Source organism: Cotesia glomerata, linkage group LG2 (assembly GCF_020080835.1).
Source record: "Cotesia glomerata isolate CgM1 linkage group LG2, MPM_Cglom_v2.3, whole genome shotgun sequence".
NCBI classification, from domain to species: domain Eukaryota; kingdom Metazoa; phylum Arthropoda; class Insecta; order Hymenoptera; family Braconidae; genus Cotesia; species Cotesia glomerata.
Window position 1 is genome coordinate 29,237,990 of NC_058159.1, and position 23,066 is coordinate 29,261,055.

Here is a 23,066-nt window from a genome sequence, read left to right on the forward strand (position 1 = left end):
CCTTGAGTTGTTTCTCTCATGACTCAAGTCACGAAAACAAATTCAATTACTAACCGAGCAGAAATATAAGCAGCAAAAGTAGTAGAGCACAACTTACCCCCAACTCCAGCGCCGTAAGCAACCCCAACGGCACAAAAAGAATTATTCGCTGTTGCAGCAACTTCTCCGGCACATCTGGTACCGTGACGATTGCTGTTGAGGTAGTCATATCGCGGCATAGGATCATCGTCGAAGCTGTTTACATCATAACTCGCTTGTGGATCCTGTAATGGAAATAATAAATTAAGCTCGCTTTAAACTTTTTTTTTTTTAACTTCCTCTGAGTTTTTTAATTTTAATTTTAATATTAATATTAATATGTCAAAGGCTTACTAATGGGACTCGTAGCTCGGGTTTTGACGATCCGAGATTTTTAGGAAAAAAGTAATTAGCAAATTGAAGTATCGTGCTGCACATTTGATTTTATCAAATTGGAAAATATTAATAATAATGATAATAATAATATAGAGAGAAGTTTTTAATTTTTTTAATAAAAGTCCATTTTCGATCCATTATTTGTTTTAATTTTTAAAACAAGCTATCAACGGTAAAATTTACACTCGAGTATTGGGTGGGTTTGGTGTAATAGGATTTATTTATAAGGGTTTAACTTGTTGCGTTAATGTATCTATTAATTATTCACGGTAAGATGAACCCTAAGCCAGAGCTTACGTATCAATTATCTATTTATTGGGAAGAGAGAAATTTATTTGCTACCATAGTAATACATTTTTTTCGCGTAAATATTTTGAGAAATAGATATCATATTATATAAATGGATCGTTTAAAAATTTTATTCCGCTAAAATTATTCCAAAATTTAATAAGAAATTAATTTTATCAATATGGAGATAATCTGAAAAATGAATTTTAATTTTTTGAAATCAGCGATTTAATATATTAAATAAATTGATTGTTTGAAAATTTTATTCTGCTAAAAATATTCCAAAGCTTGATAAGAAATTAATTTTATCAATAGGGAGATAATCTAAAAAATGAATTTTAATTTTTTGAAATCAGCGATTTTAATCAAAATTAAAATTATTGATTAAATCTTTTATTAAAAAGCTGATGGGATGTTATCATTGTTACTATGGCAACGGTTAAATATTAATGATTAAAATTAGACGAAATATTGATTAATTAAATTGTCGATAATAAAAATTTTGATAAAAGCGCGCTCGATTTTCTAGAGATTTAAATTAGAGACGATAGTTGAATTTACTACTTAAAAAAATAAAAAAGTAAACAAATTCATTGAATTTTCATGCAAATTTTATTTTCTAGAGAAAAGTTCCTACCACACGCATACAATTTGAAAGTTAGATAAGACGATAATAAAAATCTAATGCAAGTTTTTATTTTCATAAATTATTACTAATATTCAGTCCGCCATAAAATAACAGTTATGGAGTGCAGCGAGGATGAAAAGTACACTAAAAATTCTCTCGAGTTTGTCCGTTTTAATGTTCCTCGCAATAGCAAAATCGTATTTGGTATCGATTATTTTTTTTTTTAATAGACAATATGTGTTAAGTACAAACATCGTTCTCTTTACTCTGATATAATATTATATTTTTAGCATCGCAATCATAATTCGAGTGTTTTAATGAATTAATAATGATAAAAATAGCAAAAAATGATAATATAAACATATCAATAACATCAAAGCTTTTCATTTTAATTATAAATCGAACAATATTTTCGTATAAATGATTAACCGTCTATCCAAATAACAGTTTAAAAATTATAAAAATAATAATTTATCTCTCATTAAACTATCATATTGCCCGCTATCTGACGTACTGACGTAATGAAAGCTCAAAGCGCTTTCGTTATATGAAAATTTGAAATTAATTATTAATGTCCGTAAATTGTTAATCAAACAGCGATTTTACATTAAATTTCAAATATTTCATTTTTAATTATACTAATTAAAATTTATTATTGTTAAAACAACCATCAATATTTATTATTAATTATTTTAAATAATCCGCGCTGAAAGCTTTTATTAATTGTCTTGAATAAAAATTTAGAAGTTTCAATTTCACATTATTTTTTTCTACACTGATAGAAGGATTTATTTATATTTAATAAGCTTTATAAACTGTTAATAAATGATTTTTTAACTTCATAGGATTTAATAAATATTTATTAACAGTTAATAAATGATTTTTTTAATACGATTTATTTAATGTTAATAAATATTTTTTAACAGAACAAATATTTATTAACAGTTAATAAATAATTTATTAAGTACAATTTCTTAACTGTTAATAAATATTTATTAATGGTTAATGAATATTTGTTAATTATTAACAAATATTTATTTAAAATAAAAAGCAAAAATAGCAATTTTTCTTGACACTTTTTATAAACCTATAACTGGAATATATGATAATAATTCAATTCACTAAATAAATAAACGTTTTTATTTAAAAATATAAAGGATAATTATGAGCTGTGATAGAATTTGATACTTTACAATAAACGTTATTAAAATGTAATATAATTAATGCAAATAATTTATAAAGATGATTTTTGCTTATAAGCAATCTTCATATCATATGACATTGCAAGCGAAACAAATTCACTCAACAAAAATATTTATTAACTGTTCATAAATATTTGTTAACTATTAATAAATACTTATTAACTATTAACAAATGTACTTTTCTCCCAAATAAATATTTATAAAATGTTAAAAAATAATTATTAAAATTTAATAAATTAAATAATTGTCTTCAAATAAATTAAATTATTAATAGTTAATAAATCCTCCTATCAGTGTATTTAATAAAAATATCTAGATAACAATCATGAATAATAAATGAAGGGTGTTTATGTCAAAAAAAAAATTAATGCCCAAATTATTAAAACGACGAAATAAATTAATGAAATCTAAGAAAAATATCTCAATAAAAAAATGACTCACATAATTACTGTAGATATCAGGATGATCTTTTTCCAGTCCATCATCCAAAATAGTGACAACGACACCATGCCCAGTAATTCCATCGGCCCAAGCACCCTGGACGTTCATGTCAAGTCCCTTGCCTCGATTCTACAGAATATAACATCGACAATAGTTATGACTGCGTTTAATTATTTCCGTCACGTCATTAGTCAAACATCATTAACATATTCCGGCCATTACCGTAAACATGCTCATATATCAGATTAATCCGCTGAATGATACTAAACACCCACTACTTAATACCCTTCCAACGTTTGTGTTTGATAATAATAAGAATTCTAGTGATAAATGATAAATATTAAATAATAATCGAAACAATAACTCACCAAGTACCACATTTGCGGCCATCTGTCATCATTCAAGATGGCGCGTGAGCTAGCTGGACCGCGTTTTACCACAAAATCCCTTTTTCTACGTGACAATATTCTTTGCTGCTTGACCATTTGCACCCTCGGATCTCCCTCCAATCGCCTGTGCATTTCCAAATGGGGCTCCGCTGATCGCTTCGCCACAAATTTTTGGTCGAAATGATACACATCGTCGAAAAGCTGTAACAAAAAAAAACATATTCAGGTTAAAATCAATATTCAGCTACATATTTTTATTATTATTAAAGATATTTATTGACATATTTAAATTTGTACATCAGTTCTTGCAATTACATGATTGTAAGTGCTATTGTAATTAAATGTATAATAATACGTTTACAATTCCTCGCGAGTTTTGCTTAATTGTATCAAATATTGTTTATTATTATAAATTTATATAATTTTTACATGTTTTAGTTATTGTTTTATTTTCTCAAGTAAAAAATTTTTATTAAAAAATCTAAATAAATATAAGTTATGCTTTAAGTCTAAGTATTTACATTTATACATTTTAAAAACTATACATCTTAGAAACTAAGATTATAGATAATACGTTTGTAGATAATATTTACTTTACAGTATTTGATATTGTTGCTTTGGTTTTGTTTAATATTTGTATTATTAGATTGTTGATTTATTATTATTTGGTTAAGTACTTTGTGCTTTAACCAGGGATTGTCCTTAGCAGTTTTGCCTACTTTGCTTAATATTTCTAGTTTATTAAGTTTTTCATTAAAAAATTTAGTTTACAATATTTTTATAAATTGTTATCTATTGGTAAGCCTACACGGAAAAAAGAAAACTCGAAAAATTACAATATATAATGTAACGTGGCGCTCCGTGATGAGAACTGAAAAAATTACAGTTTTAGATTATAATTATTACAGATTTTATAAGAATTATATACATTGTAAAATGTAATATTTACATTGAAGGCTCTGAAAATTAACCATTCAAAGTTTGAATTTAGAAAAATATTATTTCGAACTGTAATTTTTCTAGTTTTGATTACGACGGGACCGATTTTACATTGTATACTATAAATATTCCTGTTTTCTTTTTCCCGTGTAGTTATTTAAAAGAAATGTTCTTAGAAGGTGAATCTAAAAGATTGAAGAGAATCGCAATTAAAAATAACAATGTGAATTATTTAATCCTTAAGTTGTCAACATCACATCTAAAACATTTTTTTTGTGATGTCTGCGATACGATTATGGCAAAAATTACCAGCCGAAGTATTAGATGTAAGCTCATTAGAAGTATTCAAAAAGAATATGGTTGAATATCTATTATCAATTGGTCTCTGATTCTATATCAAGTCTGTCTACATGTGCAATGTTATATAAGGTACAACCAAGAATTATAATATTAAATATTTGTAGTATAGGTCGATATTTCAAACAGGTTTTATTTAAATCTTATTTGCATCTTTTTATATATTATTTATCTTTATTACGAATTTAATTCAATATAAATTTCTAAGTGAGAAAATTAGTTACGTATAAATAATTGATATTTATTGATTATTTTTGCTCTTCTTTTTATAATATTGTGTATCTAATTATTATAAGTATTCTTTATTATATTATTATGTATATCTACAGTTTGTACATAAAATCTTTCTACACTGATAGAAGGATTTATTAACTATTAATAATTTAATTTATTTGAAGACAAATATTTAATTTATTAACAGTTAATAAATATTTTTTTAAGTGAATTTGTTTCGCTTGCAATGTCATATGATATAAAGATTGCTTATAAGTAAAAATCATCTTTATAAATTATTTGCATTAATTATATTACATTATAATAAAGTTTATTGTAAAATACCAAATTCTATTACAGCTCATAATTATCTTTTATATTTTTAAATATTACAAAGGTTAATTTATTTAGTGAATTGAATTATTATCATATATTCCAGCTGTAGGGTTATAAAAAGTGTCAAAAGAAAATTGCTATTTTTGCTTTTTATTTTAAATAAATTTTTGTTAACAGTTAACAAATATTCATTAAACATTAATAAATATTTATTAACAGTTAATAAATTGCGCTCAATAAATTACTTATTAACTGTTAAGAAATATTTGTTAACTGTTAAAAAATATTTATTAACATTTAATAAATAATTTATTAACTATTAATAAATATTTATTAAATCCTATGATGTTAAAAAATCATTTATTAACAGTTAATAAAGCTTATTAAATATAAACAAATCCTTCTATCAGTGTATATTTAATATCTTGTCATTCGTCCTGTGCCGTAGCATTTAATATCAATAAATTCATTTTCATAAAACCCAACATGGCAATAAAAACCAGCAAAAATAAATGTTATTTCTCGAAATGTTTTTTATGGTGATTATTCAAATGTTTAACCTCTGACCCGGGATCGATTTTCGCTTAACTTTGTTATTTGTCTAGACGAAAGCTTTTCTCGGTGGTGATTGACGGCTCGATTTGCAAATATTTAACACCCGTTTGGTTTCAGATGAAAAAACACCTTCTCACTTATCCGACTGTCATAAACTATCCATTAATATAAGCCGAGTAAAATTAAAACAAAAAAAGAAACATTTAGATTTCAATATCAATCTTTCATTCATTATCGTTAACATTGTTATTACGAATTTCCATTGACCTATCATCGAGTCTTGTAAGTTAAGTCTTTCTAAAATCTTTTATCACAGCCGGCTTGCAACATGTTGAACCAGATTTTCTTCGCTTTAAATTCACAATACGTGTGAAAAATTCCCAAGTGATAAATAATGAATCTCAAAAGCGCCGTGGACATTCTACTCGGCACAGTCACTAGTTATACGAGCAATGTCTTTTATGTTAAGCTCTACAGTTATACCACTCACTATTTTCTTAGGCAAGTTGTTTAAAACCGAGAAATGGTACATATTCACCGGAAAAAGATGTCTGATGTCCCGCGAAATTACCGGCGTCATTTAAGCCAGACATAAAAACACAACCTGTCATCATTCATTTCTCATCCTTCACTCTCTTTTATCTTTCTCACGTCAATAAAAAGTTCTTGCTTTGAAATTCCTCGCCTCAAAGTGCCACTTTACGATCAATACATTGTTAGAGGGGAGGAAGAAATTCAAAAAATTCATTTTTTTATTTTATTATAAAATTATAAATTATTAAGAGAGCTTTCCTCGCATTTTTCGTGAAACTATACTGAAAAAAAAAATTAACTTAAAACAAGACGAAAAATTCTTGAATTAAGCAAAATTTACTTAAACTAAAAAAAAGTTTCTTAGTTTAAAAATTTTTCTCCTCAAACCAAGATAAAGTTCTTCAAAATTATTTACTTGATTTAAGTAAATTTTTTTTTCTGTGTACTTTTATGAATTTGTATAAATTCTAGCTTGAAAAATTTTCAACAATTAATTTAAAAATTTTGCAGATGGCTTCTTTTTTTTATAAATGTGTTCTATGTGAACCTAGATTAATTTGAAAAAATTTATCACAGCTTGCACAATTTTTTTTTTAGATGAAAAGTCATAAAAAAATGGAAAAAAAATTTTTTTAATAAACCGCCCCTAAAAAATGCAATTTTATATTTTTTTTGGAAATGAAGACTCAAATAAAAAGAGAATTTTATAGAAAAAAAATTTCTACACATTAAAAAAATGTATAAAAAATAAAAATATGTAAACTTAATTACATATTTCCTTCCTCTAAATTTCCGAGCTTTATTCATAATTTAATAAAGGTTAAAAAAAAACCGGTCTTTTTAAAAATATTCCGCACACAAGCTTACTGCCCGCAGTCCTAAAATATTATAGCTCGGGGTCACAGGTGTTGAAGATTGACGTTCGTTGTTGAAAGCTGAAATTTTCCCTCCTGATCGCAGCGAGTATCTTTCAAGATTAAAAGTTATCAATCAATTTAATCAGCCGACGTATCATATTTATTTTAAAAAAAGTAGTACATATTATACGCTTCTGCACTCTCTTTTTCGAATAACAGACAAGACAGGAAAGATATATCTACCAGACGCAAAAAAGCTGTCGATAACTGTCGGGTATCATTTTTGTCTAATGATAAATGCGCTTTACATTCTTGTCGGTAATACAAGGTATCCGATACAATACAATGGAGATGCTTTTACCGAGCATTTCTCATTTATCTGGTGCAGTATCTATTTTATTTGTATATTTATACGAGACTAGACTAGACTAGACATTGAATGTACTCTGTTAATACTTCGGGGAGTTTGGGAGTTTAAAAAAGCAGATGTTCATTTTATTTATTGAAGCAAAACCTTCCAGTGAATTTCAATTCAAATATTCCCAACTCAACTCAACTAACATTTAAGCAAATATATACCTTTATATCTGGACGCGTGAGTATTGAACATATTATACTGATCCCTGAATACCGTACGGTAACACCTACTGCTACTTTAAAGTCTAAATGAAAACACAAACGACCTAGAGTAAATTTAGTTCAAATGTTTATTGCTCAATCTGTTTGCGTTACATTATTTTATGGAAAGTTAAATAAACTTTTCGGTTATTTATTGTCATTGTTATTTATAGAGGTTTCGATTATATTGATATTTATTTCAGAGATTAAAAAGAACAAAGTTTTGTTTTCCCCAAAAAATAAACTCTAAAATAAAAGTTAGTTTTTAAAACCAGTATATCAATTAACAAGACCAGTTAATTCCATCGACACAGGGATTTTTTTGTTTTATTTTAATTAAAGTACACCCGAGAAGGCAAACAAACTAATTAAAAATAAAAAAAAATAAAATAAAATAAGAGATAAAAATCCTGACCAAAATTTTATTTTCTCCGGTTTCATTCCAATCAATAAATTATTCAATTTAGTTTTAAAACTTAATTGTCGGGTATTTATTTTGGTTAATGCATTAAACATTTGAACGGCGATAAATTGAAAAGCAAATTGCGAATTAACTAAAGGCGAACTTTAATATTTATCAGTAATATATATTAGAGCAAAAGCGAAATAAAACTTACGCTCTAAATATTTAAATTCGAATTTGGTTATTGGATTCGCATTACTGGCAAAAACGTTACGGGCAGTACGATCGATGTTTTAATATAAAGTTAATTTGAATTTCAATAAATCTTGTTAAAAAATAATTTAACCTTAAATGTCATCGTTGTTATTATTATTATTATAGTTATTATTATTGATAAAAGTGAACTTTAAATCATGGAAATAAAGCAAGTTTTTGTAAAAAAAAGATCACAATTTGGAAAACAATGCATTTTTGATGACTCAGAGGTCACTGTAGAGGAAAACATATTCCCGAATCATGATGCTATGAAAGATTATGTAAGAATAAACCCAGTCGACAAAGCCGTGCAAATCTCAAAACAATTTGCAGTACACGAGGTAAAAATCGCTTTAATCTTTTTTCAATCCGTTAAAGTTTTCAAAGTCTCTCTCACTTTAACTTCTCCTCTTTTCTAAGTCTCAGTACAGAGCATTAAATGATTAATGGAAAAAAGATAAATGAAAAAAAGTTTTCATCTAGTATCAAGTCTTATCTTTTATATCTGTTTCAAAGTAATTTTGTCTTGAGAGAGTACTCTCAGTACTTTGGAGTAAGAATGGCGTGTTCGTGATAAAGGATACTTTGTATGAGCGAACTACCTGAAAACATTTAACGGGTTTTCACGTGATTGCTTCAAACTATCTTTCAAAGTATCTATTCTGCTCTGAATTTCTAGGTTCAAACGGAAACTGTTCTGACCAAGGAGAGTGGGATGAATCATCTGGAAGGAGGTTGGCCCAAGGATATTAACTTCAATGATGAAGAAATCGTCGCTAGATATCGCAGACGCGTTGAAAAATACGACAATTGGGCGCCTAAAATTCGCGAGCTTTCTGAGGTGTGTAATTTAATTTTGTTGATATTTTTTTGCATGCCTCATAAACAAAGCGTTGTAGAGTTTTTAATTACTCAGAGTTGAAGTTAGAGAGCTTTGAAAAGTTCAAATTTTAACTAAAAAAAATTATTTATTCGAGAATTTTAATTAGAAAAGGTAAATATTGTTCAAAGGTTACTAATAAGTACTTTTTTAACTACCTAATTTTGTAACTCGACCACGAATTACTTCACAAGAATTATCAAGGCATTTTTTTATAGAAAATTAAACACTCTATAAAAAGGTTTAAATAAAAATTTTTTTTGTCTAGAATCAAGCGGAATTGCACGCCTCATAAGCGAAGCAGATGAGGTTGTGCTCTATACTCGCCTTACAAAAATCGAGCGATTTCTTGAACTAAAATTGTCTCTATTTATTTTCTATCGCACTTGTAGAACAATATTTACACATAAATGTCATGGAAAAACGCTAGTTTCAACACTTATGACATTTTTAAAAGACATTTTGCTTTTTAAATAAATAAAAAAAATGTTTAAAAAAATTATTCCGTGGACGTCCGGGTGCCAAATGTATGTATGGAAACTGGCGTGGTCACGATAACTGCCGAAAAACTTAACTGATCAAGTCTATTTATTTTTTATGCGCTTCAGTATGATTTAAAACTAAGTCCTTTCGAAGATCACGGTCTAATTCAATGTAGTTTATTTATAATTAGCAATAAACTAAAAATCCACTAATCGTTTGTGTATCTATATCTATGTAAATAAGGTTCGTTTACAATACATGCGCAGTACCTTTTCTTTTCTAGGTGGACAATGGCGCGAAAGATTTAAAAGTATTTTTTGTATTTTATTTTAATCAATTTTATTATGGAAAATGAGATTATGAGGCGTACACTTTTGGATTTTCCAAACTTTTTTTCTTTAAAATTATTCTCGCATAAAAAACAAATAATTATCTCTGTAAAATAGATTGCGACTTTTTGGCCAGTTGTTTATAGGTGTTTTAATAATAATTCAAGTCCACTAGTCGGAAAAATTTCCCCGATAAATAACAAAATTTATGTACGTGTAAAAAATTAAAGAAGAGAAAAGAGGAGCGGTGGGGAGGAAGAGGGTTTGGGAAAAACGGCGAAATGAAAAAGAAGAAACAAGCGGTAGAATAATAAGCCACGGGTGGCTGTAAAATTATGTAAAATTATGAGGCGTGCACTTTTGGATTTTCCAAACTTTTATTTTTTTTGATTATTTTTTATTAAATTATCCAGCCAATGGAGCACTACATTTTGCAAAACAACGCGGTGAATATCTACGAAAATTACTTCGACGACATGATCCCCACGGAATTGGTGCTGCCGTTGGGAATTAGGTGAAATAATTTAATATAACAGATAACAGAAATACAAAGAGGAACTTTGAGGTCGTGATCTGTTTGTGAAACGGAAAGAAAATGAAATAATTTTCTTTAGAACTGTAAATGCCTTCAAAGATCCAGAAGCAATACCACGGCCAATAACCCAGCTGTCATGGTCGCCAGATCAGGGGAAGCGATTGGCTGCCTCGTATTGCTTTACTGAGTTTCAAAGAGTCTCTTCAGATCTCAATTCGTGCTCGTACATCTGGGATATTGGTAAGTAAAGAAAAAAGTCTGATAAAAAAGGTCCTTGCAAAGAACAAAGTTGGTGCATGTGTATTGTGGATTGTGGATTGCGGATTCTGGATCGTAGATTCTGGATTGTATCGGGAGTATCTGGTGAGTATAACTCTATCCAAGGACAAATCTCTCTTTTTCAATTGTTCAGAAAATCCGAACGTGGCATTCATGGGCTTGAAAGCTGTGGATTCTTTGCTAACCATTCAATTCAATCCTCACGATCCGTCAATGTTGATTAGTGGTTTGATGTCGGGACAAGTTTGCAGCTGGGATATTCGGACCAGTGATACGCCTATTTTTATATCACATCTACAATACAGTCACAAGTTAATACTCTGTCTGTTTTCTGATAAAAATAGTGTCAAAAATGGTCTCTGTGAAAAACGTACAAAAAAGAGTCTAGGCTAATTGGTACTTTTTAGTGATCCAAAAAAAGGCTCGAAAGCACGGATGAATGTTCAGAGATATCAGAACTTTTTTTTGCAATCTCTATTTTGAAGAAAAAAAAAAAAAAACAAGTTGATTGAAAAATTACAACTTCTGTAATAATGAGAAAAAAATTTTTAAAATTACAAATTGATAAAATTAAATTCTAAGTATCAATTTTTACAACTTTAAAAAGTATTAAAAAATTATTAGCAATCTTGCGGTCACTAAGTGACTGCTATGACTTGAAAATTATAAATAAATAGAATTTTGCTTTATTAAATAATGACTTTTGTTAAATTGCACAGTAATTTCTTAATTATTTATTTTTTTAAAGATATAAGCTCATCCCGATGTTACACTCATCAAAAGCTTTCATTTGAGTACCCACATGCATTTTCATATATTTTTCATATATGTAATATATATATAAATATATGAAAAATTGATGTAGGTACTCAAATAAAAGGTCTTGATGAGTGTAATGTCGAGATGAGCTTATATCTTTAAAAATGTCAATAGTTTTCAAGATACAAGGTCGTTTCTTAATTATGTTAAATTGCACTGTACTTTCTAAACTATTGACATTTTTAAAGATATAAGCTCATTTCGATGTTACACTCATCAAGAGCTTTCATTTGAGTGCCCACATGCATTTTTATATATTTTTCATATATACATATATGTAATATATATATAAATATACGAAAAATTGATGTGGGTATTCAAATGAAAGGTCTCGATGAGTGTAATGTTGGGATGAGTTTATATCTTTAAAAATGTCAATAGTTCACAAGATACAAGGTCATTTCTTAATTATGTGTCTAGAGCTAGAGTATTCTCTTAATAATGTAGATAATTTTTAAATTAAATGTACGTTTTTCATTTTGATCATTTTAAAAATATTAAATTTACTTAAAAAGATTAAAACAAATAAATCTGCTGATACAGAAATCCAGTGAATTGCATACTTTGGACAAATTCAAAAACAAACACTGAATTTTTTTCCGGATCAACAGACGGCACTATTTGCTGGTGGGATATCAGAATGTTAAGAAAGCCAACAGAGATTTTAATAATGGATTTAGAGAATCCAATTCGCGGTGACACGGTAAAAGCCGTGGGAGTGTCGTCTCTGCAATTCGAACCGACGATCGGGACGAAATTTATGGCAGGAATGGAAAACGGAATCGTAGTAAGTGGATCTAGAAAGGGTAAAAATCCGGTTGAGAAAATGTCGATGCGGTTCGATTGCCACTGCGGACCTGTGGTTGCGATTGATAGGAACCCATTTGCCACCAAGAACTTTCTTACAATCGGCGACTGGACTACTAAAATTTGGGCGGAGGACACCAAGGAGGGCAACCTCATCTCCACCACGTGAGTATCCTTATTTGTCATTTTAAAATGCAGGACGCATCTTAACATTACATAGGGATGTCTAAATCCTTCCCTGGGGACAAGAACAATCCAGTTATTAATCACTGTCATAAATAACACGGATAAAGGCACCACAGATCCATTCCAGCTGGCGGATGCTGGAGCACGTCACGTTACTCCGTGTTTTACGTTATAAATAACGATGGCATGATACAAGTGTTTGATGTATTAGTCGGGATTAAAGACGCTGTACTAAGTTCGCGTGTTTGCAAAGAAGGTCTCACTGCAATAGCGGCCCATCAACTCGGCAAATTTATTGCCGTTGGTAATAATATCGGGACTATTTTGATCCTTGAAGCTTCTGAGGCATTAACTACCAACGGACCTAATGATAAAAATCTCATGGCCACGGTAATTGTTTATTTATTGTGTAAAAAGTAAGTGTCGATATTACTACTTTTTTTTATTTTTTTTTTTTTATGGAGAAAAGATTGGTTATAATCTCATGTAAGATCATTACTATATTAAAAGGCAAAGCAAATTCTTCAGTGAAGAAAATCACTCTCAATATTAAATACCGACTTTGTCTATTAAAAATATGTTGGTCATTTTTACATAATCATTTTTGTAATTTTTTTCCGTATACATCAGGGTGTGCCAAAATTAAATTTACATGAGGAACCTTTTAAAATTGGAATTTGGAGTTCCGCTTTTGCCAGGAGCTGTGTTTGGGCATTTCCTGAGATATTTTGAGTGGAGACGATTTATTTGATTTTCATAGAATTTTTGACAGGAGCTTTGTTTGGGCACTTCCAGCCAAATTTTGACATTTCAGTGGAAATGTCCAAACAAAGCTCCTATTAAAAAATTCTATGAAAATAAAATAAATCGTCTCCCCCCAAAATATCTCAGAAAATACCCAAACACAGCTCCTGTTAAAAGCGGAACTTAAAATTCCAATTTTAAAAGGTTCCTCACGGAAATTGAATATTAGCACACCTAAGTATACATAGTATCATCAATAATTTGATTAAAAATGAAGCAAGCTACTCAGTTACTTTGTTACTTTGTAGAATAATAAATATGACTATTTTCTCTCTCCCTTATTCCAAAGTAGTAAATCCCATAAAGAGTTTTTATTATTTGAAAGAGAAAACAAAAAATCCTCCTGAAAATTTAATTTATCTGAGACTAAGAAAAAAAAACTTTTACCGATACCTTGTAATGAATTTTTAAAAAATCCTCGAAAGTTAGTCATCCATTTGTAACCCCAGTAATCCCACATACCCTATATACTCTACCTTTGACGTAAAGATAATTTGTAAACTTTTGTTTTCGCTCTAAAGAGCTTTCGGTTAAAATTTATGAGACAAAAGGTAGATGAAATATTGTTGTCGTTACTTTGTTTCTGTTTTAGTACTTGGAGAGATGTAGTCGTCATGAAAAAGCAGTAGACAATCGGTTAAAGGAGACTCGCCTTATGCAAAGAGTTGCTTATGCCGAGTCTGAACCCGCTATTCCTTCTGCCAGAGGTACACTGCATTTGATTGTTTATTCGCTCGGTCTTTGATTTTGGTGGATCTTATACAAAGACTATTGAAATAATTTTCAGTAAAAGCTAAGGGCAAGAGTTTACAGCACAAGTCAATGTCAAAGGATAAGAAATTTGAAGAGAGGAGAAAAAGCGAGAGGGATAGGAAGAAAATTCGGAAAAAGACCATTTGGCAGATTGAAGATCCAAAATTGATTGAAGATGAGAGAAATTATTTTGAAACGCTAGTGAAGGTTTGTTGAAGAATTTTTTTTTATTGGAAGGCAATTGATTTATTTCTGCACTGATAGAAGAATTTAGTTCTATTTAATAAGATTTAGTAACAAACCTTTCATTACCAAATATTTAGTAATAGGTACTAAATCGTTTATTAAAGCCCATTCAATTCCACCAAATAAATATTTAGTAAGATTTAACAAATGATTTATTGGTACTCAATAAATCGTTTATTGGTATCAAAGAAATTAATTTTTTAGCTAATTTTAGCGTGTAACCTAACTTGTTAATTTAAAATAAATAAAAATAATTAGAATAAATAATTTTAAGTAAAAATATAAGGTATTATAAAAAAAAGAATCTCATTAAATTATATATTTTTGTTTGAGACATTTATAAAATTTAAAATTAAACAAGTTTTTAACATATCAATAATAGACAAATTAAGAAATGTAAACTAAACTCCACTGAGAAAAGACATAAATAGAAGACATTTATTGGGAGTAAGGTAAAAGCCCCAATAAATGATCATGTACCAGTATATGATCACTCCATGTATTTGTATACCTATATTTGTGAATATAGATATACAAATACATGGAGTGATCATCTATTGGGGCTTTTACCTTATGTGTGTTTTTAAAGGTTTAATAAATCTTCCAAAATCGAGCTGAATAAAATAATCTAAGTTAGTGAATAGGTTATGTATCACATAAACATTGGAATTAAAGCATAGCCATCTACCGACAATACTTGCCAAAGAAATATTTAGTACCTGTTACTAAATATTATTTGGTGGAACTAAATATTTATTTTCATGTAATAAGGCTTTGTTTATATAAAGAAATCATTTATTAAACTGCACACGGAAAAAAGTAAACTGTAATAAATAACAGTCAATTTATAATAAGTAATGATTAATTGCTAAAAATTACCATTTCAAACAGTAAAATCGTGATTTTACTATTCACTTTATAATATTTACCATTTAAACGTTACAATTTACTCTTTACATGAAAGAAAATACTATTTCAAACAGTAATATTCGCTATGTAAATGTCTAAAATGTTAAAGTATAATAACTAAGAATTCAGACTTTGATATTTATTATTTCGTACCTAAAAAATGATCTTATGATATGTAAAAAGTATAAAATAAAGTTAGTAAATTTCTAACACAAGCAACGTCAGTATTTACAAAGTAAAATGGTAAATTTTAAACGCAACGATAAAAATCAAATTGTAATTATTGACTTGCTTAGACTGGTAAAATGTATATTTTAAAAGTATAATTTTTACTGTTTCAAATGTTAAATTCTCCCAGAGTGAGACCCCCTTCTCTTTCATCCGAGTTCCCCTTCTCCCCATAATATGGACTATATATTGAAATGGTAATTTTTACTGTTTGAAACTGTAATTTTTTAAGATGAAAGAGTCGTTTTTTACTATAGTGACGGCTACTAATCACTTATTTTGGATATTAAATTATAAATTGTGGCTTTTATACTTTCTACATTAAGCTCTGTAATATTTATATTTTTGCGACCCCGATGTCCGCTTTACTGTTTGAAACTATAAAAATTAACCGGAATCCGAGTGAATATTACAGTTTACTTTTTTCCGTGTAACAAATATTATTGATGGGTACAAAATATTTGTTTCTCCCAAATAAATGAATAAAAATTTTGTTTCTAAATCAGTTTAGTACTCCGTACTAAATCCTTCTATCAGTGTGAGGTTTAATTTATGTTTAGGAAAAGGAGAAGTATGCAAATGCTGTCGATGGAGAAAAGCCGATCACCGGGAAAGGCTATTCTGTATTTTCAATGAGAGAATCATCAATTAAACGTGGAAAGGAGGATTTACGAGGAGATAAAATGTTGGGAAATATAAAAAGCGGAACGCGAAAAGAAAGATCTTCTAAAGGAGTTGGCGGCGTTAAGGATAAGAAAACAACCGGCAGATTTTCTAAAATGAAAGAGATTATAATAGTGAGGAAAAACTCGGATATAGTCGAGGGAGAGAAAACCGAGGGTAAACCAACAGAGGAGATACTTGACGAGATAGAAAAGATAGGAATAACTGGAGAAGAGGGTGAGTTGGACGGGAGCGAAAAATATCTGGAGCAAACGACGTCAGATGAAGATGACAAAGACCCCGTTGGTGGTGTTGGTAGTCGAGGGAAAAAAATTATTGTAAGGAATAAAAAAAATGAGCTTAAGTATCGTGAGAAGCGGAAACCGCTTTTTAAACCGGATAAAAAATTTAAAATCCTTGAACCTGGAGATCAACCTTGCGATTGTGATTCGATCTGCGGTGATTTTATAGCTGGTAATGTTCTTTTTATCATTTATTTGTTCTATGTACTTCACCTGCGTTATCGTTATTATTATCATCGTGCTCTTTCAAGGAATTTTTTTATTGATGTAAATTACAATTTTATAGCGGCCTATTTTTTTTTTTTTTTTACAAGACCTTTAGTTGAACCATCGTTTATTCATGATAATCATTTTTAGTACTTTTATTTATTAATGAAATAAAGCGAGCTTTTGAATTATTGATTGGAAGATATAAACTGCAAAGATAAATTATATTAATTTAATATTCATATTGAATTATTAAACGGAAGTGAGGGTTACATATTTTTAGCCATTAAAATGAAAAATGAAGATATTCACAGACTTTTTTTTTACTTGTAGTTTTTTTTAAATGTTTTACTTTCGATGTGCAACATGAATAATTTTTAAAGTATTAATTCAAATCTAAAAATTACAAAATTTGAAGGTTTTTTGGAAATAAAATTTTTATGTTCAATTAAAAAATATGGAAAAAAAAAATTAGTGAATATCTTCATTTTTCAAGCTCTATTTTGATCTTATAACCTTATATGGAATTTACAGACCCAAATTAGTGATTATTAGCAGTTTTATTTATTAATGAAATAAAGTGAATTTTTTAATTATTGATTGGAAGATATAAACTGCAAAGATAAATTTTATTAATTTAATATTCATATTGAATTATTATACAAAAGTAGAGGCTTTCATATTTTAGCCGTCAAAATAAAAAATGGAGATATCCAGATTTTTTTTTAATGTTTTACTTTCGATGCGCAACATGAATAATTTTCAAAGTATTGATTCAAATCTAAAAATCACAAAATTTGAAGATTTTTTGGAAAGAAAATTTTTATCTTCGATTAAAAAATATGGAATAAAAAAAATCAGTGAATATCTTAATTTTTCAAGCTCAATTTTTCAGAAAAAAAATTTACTTGAATCAAATCAATAATTTTGAAGAACTTAATTTGAGTATAAAAATTCTCAAACTAAGAAATTTTTCTTGGTTTAGGTAAATTTAACTTAATTCAAAAATTTTTCGTCTTCATTCAAAACAATGAAACTTTTCAAAATTATGTTCTTGGTTGAAAAATTTGTTTCTTGAGTCAAATTAATTTTTTTTTCTGTCTATTTTGATCTTACAACCTTATATGGAATTCACAAACCCATAATCACCAAAATTAGTGATTATTGTTAAAATAGTTTTCCATTGCCGAGGAAAATCGCTCGTGCATAGGAAGGTAATAAGTACTACCAGTGAATAATTTTAGCGAACAAAGTTTGTGTATAAATAAAGATTATTTTGGACTATAATAGCGGAAGGAAATTTGGCTGGATGCCTAACTATTAAGTTAACTTGTCCAGTAGTTTCACACCTACACTCAAAAGCTCCCGTTCGTGCTTACTAATTACTGAACGCTACATAACAGAGTATAAAGTAAATATAGCACCAAGCAGTATCTATAGTACATTACTGTGCAGTGTACCTACAAAATATCTATAACAAAGATTACGTGACTATGTCGAGTGGATAGGAGGAGGACTTGATTTTAAACGATATCAAAGAGCCGCATGATTTAATATGCTTGGTAGTTTATATTATGCATTTAATTTACGAAGGTTTATGTTACGAAACTCATTTTAACGATGTTTTGTAAACTAATACTTTGCTTTGGATTATTAAGTTATTATAATGAATTTATTATTATTATGTTGTACTATATTGTTATAGGATCCAAGCACGCTACTGACGATGAATATGAAGACATTGAGGATGCTGACGAGAGGGATTCATTGTTAGAGTTTGAAGAGGCGAAAATTAAAGGGCTGGTTGAGGAAATGTATGCAGGCTTGCCCAAAAATTTACTGCCGCTGGAAAAGACACTCAGCAGAGAGGAGAAAAAATTCATTTTTATGCTAAATAATGCAAAGCCGAATGTTTTAAAGAAGGAGCTGAGGAAAATAAACAGGCGGAAGCTCGAGGGCACTTTCGAGGCTGATAAAATCGTTGAGCATCAAAAACTATCGGCGATTGGTGGGAAAGATTCAGCTAGAAAGAAAATATCGGTCAAATTTTCAGTTTCTGATGCAGCTGAGCCGGAAAAAACTAGAAATTTGAGTAGCAATGAAGAAAGTCTTCAAAAAATCAAAGGGAAAAAGTCAAAGGCTGATGATTGCAGTCCGATCGCGGCGACTTTTGGCCCGGAAGAAATTTTGGGGATTATTGGGGCGAAAGTTGAACTAAAAAGAGAAAGTAAAAAAGAAGAAACGAGTGAACCGAAAATATTGAAGGATAAAAATGAATATCCGAGAATTTCTTCTATAAATATTACGAAACAATAGATGGTTTATGATTGGGGATTGTTTTTAAGATTAATTATCTTGAATAATTGACTGGGGATTTACTGATGCTGTGGGCTATAATCGTTTAAATATCGATGGAAAATATTCCCCGGGGATTACTGTTGCAAACTGATAAAAGTTTGCTGGGGAAAGCTAAAGTAGATGGAGAAAAAAGTTTATAATGAATATTTTAGCACGTTCGTTTTTTAATGAGTTACAGGTGAGCTATTTTTTTGTTTCAATTGATTTTGTGGTTCAACAAGACTGATTCTGTGTTTAATATTCTAAGGTTTTGCCAATAATTGAGTCGACTTTGGAACAAACTATCATCAAGATTAAATTTAAGTTTAAACTATTTTTTTTTTTTTTTTTTTTTTTTTTTTTTCGATAGAAAGAAACTGTAAGCACAATGAAAAAATTTTAAATATTTATATCAAGCTTATTAATTGCACGACTCATGATGCGAAGCATCAGAGAGTGCTTTACGATCGAAAAATTTTTTTCGCCTCATTTCGGCAACTATTTTCATTATTATAGTCTTGTTAGTTCACGAAATCAAGATATTTTGCATACTATCGTCAAGATAATTTAACGGAGATTAATTTGACACTTTCCAAAAATTGATTTAGTGCACTAGAAACGGAAAAAAACATCAAAATAGGTCAAAAAAATTTCCTGTCCGTCATGTATGAAACTCTGAAAACTCTGAAAACACTCTAACTTTCGAAAAAATGCATCAATTGAATTAAATTTTTTTTTTTTTAATTCTTGAGGAGAATTGTAGGTCACTGAATGCGAATGGTTAGGTAATTCAGTGTCGCTCATGTACAATTAATAAAATAAAAAAGCAAGAAGATTGTATATCTATATATATCCATGTAAAATGAACATGGATGGTGATATATCTGTACATATTATGTATGTGTAAATTCATTCCACCAGGGGCGCCTGTGCATTACCTTCCTAGTACAGCTGTTTTTTCGGCAACTAATTTTGAACGACTTATGTTGTTTTTATTCTTTTTTTTTTTTTTTAATATTTCATAATTAAATGAACATCATGAGTCGTGCACTTTTGGATTTTCCAAACTTTTTTTGGATTGCAATTAGAGATTTTGATTCGTTGTTTTTATGTTAAAAATGTTAATTAATTTAAATATTTAAGTTAATTTTCTTGAAAGTAAACTAAATCATGAAAGAGAAAATTAATTTCTGTGGAAAAGTGCCGCATTAATATCCTCTTGAATAAACTAATTAAAATTAATATTTAAGTTCTCGTCCATATTTTAAAAATATTTAAATGATTAGATCTTGGGAATTTGGACAATAAATGAAGATGTTAAACTATAGGAATTGCAACGTTTCGCTGATTTATTTCAGCTTCATCAGGCAAATCTTATGGTTAACATCCTTGTCTCATTTTTACAAAGTCAAAAGATGTAATAGAGTAAAACAGCATATTCATAATCTCAAACATCTCTTTAAATTACAATATTAACAACTTGTTAAGATTTCTCTCAAATACCATTTTAATTAATAAATTAATTATGAAAAACAAACAATCAACAACGTCTAACTCAGACGTTGTTAGACGTTGTTGATTGTTTGTTTTATATAATTAATTTATTAATTAAAATGGTATTTGAGAGAAATCTTAACAAGTTGTTAATATTGTAATTTAAAGAGATGTTTGAGATTATGAATATGCTGTTTTACTCTATTACATCTATTGACTTTGTAAAAATAAGACAAGGATGTTAACCATAAGATTTGCCTGATGAAGCTGAAATAAATCAGCGAAACGTTGCAATTCCTATAGTTTAACATCTTCATTTATTGTACAAATTCCCAAGATCTAATCATTAAAAACTAATTAAATATTCGTACCCCAGCAAGATGTCTAGACTAAAAACATTGAAACATTAAGCTCAAAATTTAATTACACGTTATATTATAGTTTAATAAAGTTAAAAAAAATTCCACTTGGTATAAACATTTTATGTTTTCATAGTCATAATAAATTTCTCTATCCTTTTCATCACGAGGCATAACAGCGCATTAATAAACTATGCAGATGAGAATTTTCTCGCTCGCTGTGCAGAGCTTTAATATCTAATAAGTTTAACATAATGGAAATAGCAGTGAAAATATTTATTGAAAAGCACATATTTGTATTTTGATAACATAAAGAGAGGATCAAATTCCAATATCAGAAATACGCTTTTTGAAATGACGAAGCGAATGGAAGCAAAGCTGATAATAATGGAGTGTAAAGCTCTGGAAGGAAAGAAAGTTGACAACTGGCGGTTCACGACTTCACTGTGGTTCAAGATTTTTTTGACAAAGACAAGGCATACATAAGAGTTTACTTTTGTATCTAGGACGTTCATTGCTGGGGACACTGAGATAGAAAAAATGACTGAAAGCAAGAAAAAAATGAATATATATATATATATATATATATATATATATATAGCATATATATATATATATATATATATATATATATATATATATATACATGAAACAGAAAGTAGATGGTATAAAACTAATTCTCGGGGATGCGGCCAACATCGTTATTCTATTGTCATCTTATTCCGGTGAAAAGCGTGGCGCCAGACTCTATTCACAGCATCACAAAGGGATAAATAACAGTTCTTCTGAAAACGTGATTTTCCTCTGAATTCAAACAGAATTTACTTCAACTACTAAGTTAATAAAAAAACAAAGGGAGAATAGATTTAATTTTGTTTATATATAATCTCAGTAACCACAAAAGAACCAAAAATCAAATTGCTACCTTCTGTTTTTTTATCTTTAAATTATTTTATTGTGTTATTTTAAAAAATTTTTCTTAGTTGATATAAAATAAACTAGCAACTTTGCAGTCACTATGTGACTGCCATGACTTGTGAGCTATAAACAAATAAAATTTTGCGTTATTAAATAATGACTTTTGTTAAATTGCACTGAAATTTTTTAACTATTGACGTTTTTAAAAATATAAGCTCATCCCGATGTTACATTTATCAAGAGCTTTCATTTGAGTACCCACATACATTTTCATATATTTTTCATATATTCATATATATAAATAAATAAAATATATGAAAAATTAATGTGAGTACTCAAATGAAAGGTCTCGATGAGTGTAATGTCGGGATGAGCTTGTATCTTTAAAAATGTCAATAGTTCACAAGATATTTTTAAAAATGCCCTGTACTTTTTTAACTATTGACGTTTTTAAAGATATAAAAATGTCAATAGTTCTCAAGATACAAGGTCATTTCTTAATTAAATTAAATTGCACTGTACTTTCTTACCTATTGACATTTTTGAAGATATAAGTTCATCCCAATGTTACACTCATCAAGAGCTTTCATTTGAGTACTCACATCCATTTTGATATATTTTTCATATACTCATATATATAAATATATAAAATATATGAAAAATTGATGTGGATACTCAAATGAAAGGTCTTGATGAGTTTAATATCGGGATGAGCTTATATCTTTAAAAATGTCAATAGTTCTCAAGATACAAGGTCGTTTCTTAATTAAATTAAATTGCACTGTACTTTCTTACCTATTGACATTTTTGAAGATATGTTCATCCCAATGTTACACTCATCAAGAGCTTTCATTTGAGTACTCACATGCATTTTTATATATTTTTCATATATTCATATATATAAATATATAAAATATATGAAAAATTGATGTGGGTACTCAAATGAAAGGTCTCGATGAGTGTAATGTCGAGATGAGCTTATATCTTTAAAAGAGTCAATAGCTCACGAGATACAAGGTCATTTCTTAATTATGTATCTAGAGATAGAGCATTTTCGAATGCAGTCTAAATACTTACCATAATAAATTGACTATCGGTC

At 28.6% G+C, this 23,066-nt stretch overlaps 1 protein-coding gene across 3 annotated transcripts in view; it reads right to left on the bottom strand.

The window, feature by feature from the left end:
* Positions 1-23,066, bottom strand: part of LOC123259514 (furin-like protease 1, isoforms 1/1-X/2) — a 117,046-nt gene that overhangs the window by 22,947 nt on the left and 71,033 nt on the right. For all 3 annotated transcript variants that reach the window (XM_044720067.1, XM_044720068.1, XM_044720069.1), the window contains exons 3-5: positions 3,342-3,563; positions 2,974-3,102; positions 98-263 (exon numbers count right to left, since the gene is read on the bottom strand). In XM_044720067.1, coding sequence (XP_044576002.1) covers positions 98-263; positions 2,974-3,102; positions 3,342-3,563 — 517 coding nt within the window. The remainder of the gene's footprint in view (positions 1-97; positions 264-2,973; positions 3,103-3,341; positions 3,564-23,066) is intronic.